The 11,048-nt window shown below is 36.7% G+C and overlaps 1 protein-coding gene across 1 annotated transcript in view; it reads right to left on the bottom strand.

Annotated features, from left to right (window-relative positions):
* Positions 1-722: 722 nt before the first annotated feature.
* Positions 723-11,048, bottom strand: part of AASS (aminoadipate-semialdehyde synthase) — an 80,918-nt gene continuing 70,592 nt past the window's right edge. Inside the window, exons 21-24 of the mRNA XM_090287426.1 lie at positions 3,690-3,805; positions 2,951-3,039; positions 2,253-2,429; positions 723-841 (exon numbers count right to left, since the gene is read on the bottom strand). Coding sequence (XP_090143552.1) covers positions 723-841; positions 2,253-2,429; positions 2,951-3,039; positions 3,690-3,805 — 501 coding nt within the window. The remainder of the gene's footprint in view (positions 842-2,252; positions 2,430-2,950; positions 3,040-3,689; positions 3,806-11,048) is intronic.

Below are 11,048 nucleotides of genomic sequence, written 5' to 3'. Positions count from 1 at the left end.
CACCCTTTTCAAAAGTCAACTGACTGTAAATCTGAGGGTTATTTCAGGAATCTCAATCTATTCCTGTGAGTTCGGAAGTGTTCCTTCCTCTCTAATTTCTTGGAATAATTTGAGAAAAATAGGTGTTAACTCTTCTTAAATTTTTAGCAGAATTCACCTGGAAAGCCAGCTGCTCCTGGACTGTATCTTCAGGAAGCTTTTAAATTACTGATTCAATTTTATTACTTGAAATCAGTCTATCAGATCTCATATTTCTTTATTATTCAGTCTTGGGTATATGGTTCTAAAAATTTAATCCAATTATTCTAGGTTTTTCAATTTGTTGGTATATAATTATAGCAGTCTCTTATGATCCTTTGTATTTCTGTGGTGTTACGGAAATATTTTCTGTCTAAAGAGATGAAACATCATCTGCTGAGTATAGGAAAATATATTCTTGTAGGAAAAAAGTTGCACAATAAATTAACGAATAGCATAATCATTATCACTTTTACATACGCATGAAAAAATACATGATAGAATTATAAAGTTCCCTGGTAATTACTGGCATAGTCTATTCCAAATATTTTCATATGAAAAAGAGATTTATCTTTCAAAACACCATTGTAGTGACTTAATCAAAACATATGCTTTATATTTTAAAATAGCACTGTAGCAAATATGTTTGTGACACAAATGTTCACAACTGTGTTGTGTAGGAAGACAAAAATAAAATATAATTCTCAAGGCTTGATTGTGCTCTGTGTTGTATAGATAATGCCTTCTGCTTTAATTCGCTCCAATATTGGTCCATAGATATTTTTTGTAAAAGGTCCCATCAGGCCTTTACCTTGAATTTCACCTGAAAGAAAATAAATTTGTAGTTGCCATTTTAAAGGTGATATTAAAGGTTAATTTCTACAGCAAGTCTTCATATAGCATTAAACTTGAGTCAATAAATTGTTGGAGGCCAAACTATTTTTACAATAGCTGTTAATGTCCCTTGCTAAATTATTAATCAATATCTGCAAAAAGTGGGTGGGGCAGTTAACTTTATATTGCAAACAAAGCTTGCCTTAGGGACAGGGTCAGAACTTTTATACTTCTCTAACTTCTATTAAGATAATTAGAGAATAAAGTATATTAAGAAAGTAAAGTAAGTCTAACTGGTCTGCTTTGTTTGCTGATGTCATTTTATTTAAAGCCCACCTGGTGTGTGGGGCACAGATATCTCCTAGGATGGCTGAAACATTAAGTCTTGACATGTCCCTTAAAGGTCATTATGACCTCATCACACATCACTTCAATAACTAAGGTACCTCAATAACTAAGGATGTGGTTTAACTTGATATTTGCTGAGGTGTAGATATCTTTTCTCATTATTTGATATTGATCTGCTTTGATGTTTTCTACTCTCCTCACACTTTCACAAGGGCCAAATGGGGTATTCTACTCAGAGGTAATGCTTATTTAAACACATATGTGATCATAAGATAAGAGTGGAGAGTTAAACTCTAAATTCATTCTGTTCAAAATATTTATTGAGTACTGATAATATACTGAGATATAAAAATTGATAAAATATGGTCTAAAAAAAACAAAGAATTTGTTCCAGGAAAAATCAAAAATAAAATAAAACATCTTCTCCATTTTTGAAGGTCTGGAAGTGAATACCCTCTGCTACTTCAGTGTTACCACCCCCAAAATATGAATAAACAAGGAAAGAAAGGGAGTTAAGATCTCTGTGGTAGGAGTTTTATGTATTATTTCATTCATTGTCACAATAACCCTATGAGTTAGAGATGACAATTCCCACTTTAAAGATGAGGGAACTCTGGCTCAGAGATGTTGAGTAGCTTTCACCTCATCACTCAGTCATCTTGTGACTGACCTGGGACACAAAGCATGTCTAATTCCAAAGCCCATGATTTTTTTTCATGATAGTGTGAGCTCCCAGACAGCCAGCACCTGGACATTCTGAGATGGTTCACTTGTATTTATATTTTTTCTTTTTTATTAAATTTATTGGGATAGCATTGGTTAATAAAATTACATAGGTTTCACGTGTACAATTCTATAAACATCATCTGTATATTGTATAGTGTGTTCAAGTCTCCTTTAATCACCATTTATCCCCGCTATTCCCTCTTCTACTTTCCCCACTCCAACAAAGATGGCTCACTTTTAGTGAATGCCAGTGTCATACTCAAGAATTGTTTTTGATGTCCAGGCACTGAATGCCTTGGAAATAACATAGAGACAAAATAACTTACCATCAAGCAACATTTTGGCTGCCATAGCAGTGGGTAACCCCACAGTTTTAGCCATGGCTGAAAAGCCATTCACATCTCCATAAACCACAAGATCAATAGTCTTATTTTCTAAATGTCCAGAAGGATGTCTGATTCCAAAGCTGTCTCTCATCACAATCATATCTTTCTCTCCAGGACCTTAAAATAAATAAAAAGATGTTTTAAAATGTCATCATTATTACATCTCCAGCATCATATTTCATCTCCTGCTGCTTCCTTTCCACTCCCACAAGTTTCTCTCCCATTTTATATGGTCCTTAGACAATGATCTATACTGCTTTTTAGTCCCTCAACAACTCAAGGAATTATAACTCTAATCATGTTCTTCAGTCCAGGTTGCTATCATGACAGCCTGGCCACAGACACGAGGCATTGCTATGAAGGCATCCACTTTTCTCTCAAAAATCCTCCTTCAGCTTTTCCTAATGAGCAAAAACTTAAGACTAAAATAATGATATTTTCCTTTCCCATATCCCAAGTTTGTTCTTACTTAATAGTTCTCTCATTCTTCCCTCTGGAAAATAAACAAGTGTTCTTTCCCTGATAGTATACTTCCCTATTCCTACTGCTTGGCTCTAGCCCTACATTCTAATTTGCTAGTTGTACTGACATCTTATGTTTTTTCCTCTGGGATGTTTCATTAATAGCTCATGACCTACCATAGGAGAGTTTCATGGCCAAATACTTGGAAAGGGCATCCACCACAGACTCTGCCTGAGGAACTTGCTCATCCCCAAGTAAGCCCAACCTGAGAAGCAAAAGAGATGGCTGCATTAGTTCAAGTCTTGTACATGTTCTCACCTGGGAAGCAGAAGGGAGCTCCTTGAATTTACTCTTGAAGGGCACAATAACAAAGTGACAGTTCAAGTTATAGGACTCTCCTCAACTGTAAAATAATAATAGCAATACTAATGTTTTAACCTGTAGAATCTTCCCCAGACTATCTGAGAAAGTACTCTCTGGAGCAAAACTGATCCAGAGCTGGATCCATACTATTGCAAAGCTTTTTATGATATTAAGTTGCACATTAGTTCTCCTACATTAAGGGCACCAGCAAAATGTGCCATAGTCATGTGAATGAGTATTTTTAAAAAGTTGGAAAAAGACTGGGTGAATGTCCCACAAGAGAAAAAATATTCCACCTTTCTTGGGAGCTGAGTAGTAAAGTGTCTTAACTATTTCCCAAGTTACAGTTGTCATTGAATTTCTCTATTTACCTGTTTCATCCCCACATGAACACGGTGCATGGTAATCTCTCTACAACATACCAACACTAGAGCAGCAATTAATCAAATACATTGTAAAGTGTTTGGTTCTATTTTGACCTCTCTTTGATGGAAAGATACTAAATAATCATTGGTCCAATATTTTGTTCTAAGTTGATTGGTGGGTGCCTACCTTTCAGCAGCCTCCAGTTGGGTACCATCCCCTCCTAGTTTCTTAAGTACAGCTTCCTTAAGCACATCATGCTTCGAGGATGGTGAAATTCCAACTAGATCACAAAGGAGTTCTTTCTGGTTAGAAAAATAAAAATAAAAATTCTATATTTCTAATAAGTTGAGAAAGTATTTTACTCAGACATTGGACTTCATATACACTTTGAATTAAATTAGAAAATTATAAATTGTAACACATACATATGCACACACATGTGTCTGCCACTTACACATCAATAAATACATGATATTCCAGAATAATATTTCAGCAATAGAAATGGGCCATAACATTAAATCAATACTAAACAGCTGGTATCATATTAACATCACATTTTCTGCCTTTGCTCTCTATCACTTTTCCACCCATTGTCCCTCACTCTCCAGCAGTCCATTTTGGCCCAGAAAAAGTGGAAGGGACTGATTTGCTGTGGTTTCTAGTAGCAACCAGAGGTACTTTTGTAGGTTCTAGAGATGAGAAAGACCTTGTAGATAATAAAATCTCAAAGGGAAAACTTAGGAGTCACATCAGAGGAATAGCAGTGTGAGAGATCCCCTCAGTCTCTCCTCTTGAAGTTTCAACAATCTGAACAGCTATAGTTCAACAAAGGATTCTCTGCTCAAGCCATAAACACATATGAGATGTCTGGTCATTAAAACATCTAAAGGTAAGCAAGTGAGAACAAAAGGGGGAGGCGAGTAGGGCAAAGGGCTAAGATATATAGACACAGTCCTGTAGTCAGGGAAGAAATCTGGTTGTGGCTAGCACTCCCTTAAGCTGGGAGAAGCAAAGAGATCTTGTTGGCACTCCCACAGCTGCAAGCAGCACAGACTGCAGCTGAGCCCAGAGACTTAGGCAAGGACACAGAATAGAAGTGCATTTGTCAGGTGGTTGGCATTCCGGACAAAGAAACAAAGCCACTAAGCCCTTCTATCCCTGTAGCCTCTCAGAGCTCGCCTTCCTTCCCCCTTAGTGTCAGGTTTTGAGCATATTATCTATAAACCTGAGAAATGGTACTATTGAATCATATTTTTTCTGTGAGCAAAGGGTGTAATCTGTGACCATTTTCAGGGTTGGGGCACAGGGGGGAACCCACAGAGGTTCAAGGTTACTATTACAAGGAGGGCAAAACAACAAGGAAGCTGACCAATTTCTCCATCCCAACCCACACACATGCATCGCAGCTACACCAGTGGCAGCATCTGGCTACAAGAATGCACTGGGATTTCACAGAGCTAAATATCTTGTGATTCAGCACCACCTACTAAAAAAGTATAGAAAGATGTTTTTGTATTAATCTGCTAGAGAAGTCCCACTTATACATAGATGCCTAGACAGAGAAGGAACCCATCGAATACCAAGAATAGCCAAGGTAATGAGGCAGCTATGAAAGATAATCTGCAGAAAACATACCTAAAAACATAGAAATATGCAATATAGATGACAGAGAATTCAATATTGCAGTTCTGAAAATACTCAACAAGATGCAAAAAAATAGAGACAGGAAATTTAATGCACTTAGTAAGCAAATTAATGAACAAAATAAGTACTTTACCAAGGAGATAGAAACTTTTAAAATAAACCAAAGGAAATTCTGAAGATGAAAAACTCAATAAAAGAGATCAAGAATGAACTAGCAAGCCCAGGAAATAGGTGGAGGAAATAATCAGTGACATCAAAGACAGAAATCTAGAAATGATGCAGAGGAAACAAGAGAAAGACCTGAGCATTAAAATAATGACAGAGCTCTACAATAACTATCTGACTCCATCAGAAAACACAATATAAGAATAATAGGCATACCAGAAAATGAAGAGAGGGAGAAGGAACAAAGAGCCTATTCAATCAAATAGATGATGAGAAATTCCAAATTTATGGAGGTAAATCTTCGAATCCAAGAAGCAAATAGAACACGTAGTTACCTAAATCGAAAGAGGCCCTCTCCAAGATACATTGTATTAAAACTGTAAAATAATTTAATGATAAAGAAAGAATTCTCAGGCAGCCAGGGAAAAGAAGAAAGTAACCTATAAAAGAAAGCTCATTATGCTATCATCTGACTTCTCGGTAGAAACTCTACAAGCCAGAGGGGAGTAGAACAAAGTATTCAAACTACTGAAAGAAAGAAATTACTATCCAAGATTAACATATTCAGCAAAATTATTCTTTAGATATGAAGGAGAAATAAAGACTTTACAAGACATACAGTAGCTGAGGGAATTTATCACCAGAAGAACTCCCCTGTGGGAAATACTTAGGCTATTCTACCTAAAACAAAGAACAAAAGGAAACGAAAATATAAGTAAGATCAACAACAAACAGCACAAAAAGGGATAATGTGTGACAACAAAAACATAAAAGAAGATGGGGTAAAAGTCTGAACTGGCAAATGAGAATGGAAATCAGATGCACTCAAAATACAAAAATACTCCCGTGTATATGCAAGTTTCTTTTTCATAAACCTAATGGCAACCACACACGAAAACCCAAAAGTGAGACACAAAGCTTTAAAAAAGAAGAAGTATGCAATACCACACCAAACAAAAACAACAGAGAGAAACACAAAGGGAAAGAATCAACTGAGGGACAGAGTTATTAGAAAACAAAATATAAAATGGCTATAGAAAATCCTCACATATCAATAATTACTCAAAATGTTAGTGGGATGAATTCACCAATAAAGAGGAACAGAGTAGCAAAATAGATCAGAAGAAAACCAAACATAATCTGCCTTCTGGAGATACATCTTAGCTGCAAAGATAAAGTTAGACTCAAAGAGAATGGGTGCAAAGTGATTCTCTAAGCATATTACATCCACAGAAAAGCAGGGGTAGCCATACTTATATCTGACAAAATAGATTTCAAGATAAAGGTAACAAGAGACAAAGATGAGCATTTTATAATAATAAAAAGGACACTACATCAAGAAGATATAACACTTCTTAATATATATGCACCCAATCAGGAAGTACCAAAATATATAAAATTACTACTAACAGAACCAAAGTGAGATAAAGATAAAGACACAATGACAGTTGGAGATCTTAATTCTCCACTGACAGGTCTAGATAGATCATCTAAGCAAAAAAATAAATAAATAAATATCAGCCTTAAATCACACATTAGACCAGATGGACCTAATTGATATTGACAGAACATTATATCCCAGAACATCACATTATACACTCTTCTTCAGTGAAAGTGAAACATTCTCAAAGATAAACCATGTGTTGGGTCACAAAAGTAGCTTCAATAAATTCAAGAAAACTGAAAACATACCATGCATATTCTTTGACCACATGCTTTGATATAAAAATCAACTGCAAAAAGAATATAAATGAGCCCACAAATATGTAGAAATTAAACAACATACTACTAAAAAATAATGGGTTAAAAAGAAATAAAAAGTGAATTCAAAAGATTTGTACAGACAAATGAGAATGACAATACAACATATGTAAACTTCTTAAATGCACAAAAGTAGTAATAAGAAGGAAGTTTATATCTTTATAAGCCTATCTCAAGAAACAAGAGAAATCCTAAGTAAACAACCCAACATTATATCTTAAAAAACTGAAAAAAAGAACAAAAGCCACCCAAAGTCAGCAGAATAAAGGAATTAATAAGATCCACTTCCAGCCAAGATGGAGGCCTAGAAAGACACGCTGCATCTCCCTCCACAACTAAGAACTACCTCAAAACAAGAAACAACCAGAAGTTCCAGAACATCAAACTGCATGGAAGTCCAGCAAACAAAGATATAAAGAAAAAATACTCATCTGGACAGGTAGGAGGGGCGGAGTCAGGGCGGAGAGGACTTGGTGTGGTGGTGGCAGCAGCAGCGGTGGCAGCAGCAGGCCAGCAGAAAGAGCAGTCACATGTTTTAAAAGTCAGGAGGGACACCTGGGGACCATTCCCAGCTCCTCACTGGCCCTCATAGCTCACGGTCCCAGCACAGGGGAAAATCAAGCCTCATTGCTTCTGACTGTGCAGACCAGTGGGTGTTGGGGTGGAGGCAGATACTGCTGGTCTCAGCAGAGTCCGCTTGTTTAAAGGGCCCCCATGGTCCCAGAATGTCCGCAGATGCACCCACTCTGGGAACGATGGCCAGGGCAGCAGCTAGAGGGACGCCAGTCTGGTGCAGAAGTGGGAGAGGTGCCTGGAAAGGGGGCGAGTGCTGGGCAGGTGGCATTGTTCCCTCTTGGACCCCTCCCCCACATACAGTGCCACAACATGGTGAAAAGATTGCTCTGTACTGATAAATCCCTAAGGCTCCGCCCCTTACAACATAACAGGAGCAACAGCTCTACCTGGGATGCAGAGGCTAACAAACATCGGAGCCTGTCAGAATGAGGAGACACAGAAGTATGGCCCAAAAGGAGAAATGGATCAAGGTTCCAGTGGGAGAACTAAGCGATGAAAAGATAGCAAACCTAACAGATGAGGAGACAGACAACCTAACAGATGCAAAATTCAAAACACTGGTGATAAAGATGCCCACAGGCTTGACAGATATGCTTGAGTACAGCAAGCGCATAAGGGAAGTGAAGGTTATGCTAAGTGAAATGAAGGAAAATCCACACAAAACCAATGGTGAAGGGAAGGAAATTTGGGTTCAAATCAATGAGTTGGAGCATAAGGAAGAAAAAAAACAGTCAACCAGTGCAGAATAAGGAAGCAAGAATTGAAAAAAAATAAGGGAAACTTCCCAAATTTTGCGAAGAAAATGGACATACAGGTCCGGGAAGCACAAAGGGTCCTGGGCCAGCTGGACCCAGAGGGGACCACACCAGGACGCATCATGACTGAGATGCCAAAGGTGAATGATAAAGACAGTCCTGGAGGCAGCAAGAGAGAGGTGGAGGGTTGCCTACAGGGGGGTGCCTATAGGACTATCAGCTGATTTCTCAGAGGACACTTTGCAGGCATGAAGGGACTGGCAAGCAGTATTCAATGTGATGAAAAGCAGCTTACAACCAAGATTACTCTATCCAGCAAAGCTATCATTTAGAATGGAAGGGCAGATGAAGTGCTTCCCAGACAAGGTGAAGCTAAAGGAGTTCATCATCAGCAAGCCATTATTATATGAAATGTCAAAGGGACTTACTTAAGAAAAAGAAGATCAAAACTATGAACACTAAAATGACAACAAACTCACAACTATCAACAACCGAATCTACAAAATAAAAACAAAATCCAACTAAGCAATCCAGAATAGGAACAGAATCATTGTTATGGGGATCATTTGGGGGGTTATAGGCTGGGAGAGGGGAGGGAGAGAAATGGGGATATCGTGCAGGGATTAAGAAGCATAATCGGTTGGTACAAAATAAACAGGGGAATGTTAAGAATAATATAGTAAAGGGTGAAGCTAAAGAACTTATATGCACGACCCATCGACATGAACTAAAGGAAATGGGATTGCTGGAGGGAAGGGGGTACTGGGCAGAGAGGAGCAAAGGGGAAAAAAATTGGAACTACAGTAACAACATTATCAATAAAATATACTTTAAAAAAGGAATTAATAAAAATTAGTGCAGAACTGAATAAACTAGAGAACAAAAAGACTATACAAAAAATTAATACAATAGTCCCTCTCTATATCGCGGTTTACTTATCATGGCCTCACTGTATTGTGGGATTTTTAAAAATATATTTAATTATTTATCGTGGATTTTTTGCTATATCACGGGATTTTGTGGTACTGTATACGTATATTGTTAAGGTTATGTAGGTTTAAGAGTGTCGAATATGTTTAAGAACATAAGTAGTGTTTATAAAAGTGTGGAAAAGGTTAATAGGGGAGTGTTAAAGATTAATAAGGGACTGGGAATGGTTTATAAGTGTGTGGGAAGGGTTTATAAAGCCTTAAAATATATGTAAATACTAATATAAATGTAAGGTTCCTACTTCGCAGATTTTCACCTATCGCGGGGGGGCTAGAACGTAATACCAGCGATAAGTGAGGGAATACTGTACAACAAAGAGCTGATTCTTTGAAAAGATTAATAAAATTTACAAACTCCTGGTTAGACTCACTAAAAAAAGGAAAGAAAGAAATATACTTATAAACAAAAACAGAAATGAAGGAGGATGTTACCACAGACATCACAAATATACAAAGGATTAAAGTAAAACACTATGAAAGACTATATGCCACTAAGTTCAATTACCTAGAAAAATTGAATAAGTTCCTAAAAATGTATAAACTCCCTAGACTGAATCATGAAGAATTGGAAAATCTAAGTAGACTAATAAACAGTGAGAAAAATGAAACCACCATCAAAAACCTCCCGAAAATAAAAGCCCAAGACCACATGCCTTCACCAGTGAATTCTACCAAATATTCAAAGAATATTTAAAACCTATCCTTCTCAAAATCTTCCAAAAAATTGAAGAAGAGGCAATACTTTCTAACACATTTTATGAGGTCAACATAACCTTAATACTAAAACTTCTCAAAGAGAGAAAGCGAGAAACTAAGAGAGAGAGAGAATGAAAGAAAAAGAAAGAAAAGAAAGGAAGGAAGGAAGGAAGGAGGGAAGAGAGAGAAAGAAAGAAAGAAAGACAGAAGGAAAGAAAGAAAGAAAGAAAGAAAGAAAGAAAGAAAGAAAGAAAGAAAGAAAGAAAGAAAGAAAGAAAGAAAGAAAGAGGAAGGAAGAAAGGAAGAAATGAAGGAAAGAAGAAAGAAAAGAAAGGAAGAAAGAAAAGAAAGAGAAAGTATGGAGGGAGGGAGGAAGGAAAAGAAAAGGAATGGAAAGAAAACTATAGTTCAATATCTCTTTTGAATATAGATGCAAAAATCCTGAAGAAAATACTAGCAAATCAAATACAATAATACATTTAAAAAATAATATACCATGATCAAGTGGGGTTCATTCCAGGGGCACAAGATGGTTCAACATACATAAACCAATCAATGTAATACACCACACTAACAAAACGAAAATTAAAATCATATGATCTTATCAATAAATACAGAAGAAGCATTTGATACATACAACATTTATTTATGATTAAAACATCCAATAAAATGGGTATAGAAGGAAAGGACCTCAACATAATAAAGGCTATATATGACTAACATTCAGCCAATATCATACTTAATGATAAAAAACTGAAAGCTTTTCTTCTAAAATCAGGAACAAGACAAGGATAACCATTCTCACCATTCTTATTCAACATAGTTCTTGGAAGTCCTAGCCAGACCAATAAAGCAAGAAAAACAAATAAAAAGCATCCAAATTGAGAAGGAAGAAGTAAAAGAGTTACTTTTAGCAGACTACATGATTCTGTATATAGAAAACCCTAAACACTCCACCA

This window comes from Furipterus horrens, unplaced genomic scaffold (assembly GCF_987537825.1).
Source record: "Furipterus horrens unplaced genomic scaffold, mFurHor1.1.pri manual_scaffold_9, whole genome shotgun sequence".
Classification (NCBI taxonomy): Eukaryota; Metazoa; Chordata; class Mammalia; order Chiroptera; family Furipteridae; genus Furipterus; species Furipterus horrens.
The sequence above is the reverse complement of the archived record's forward strand: the minus strand, read 5'-3'. Positions and strand labels throughout refer to the sequence as shown.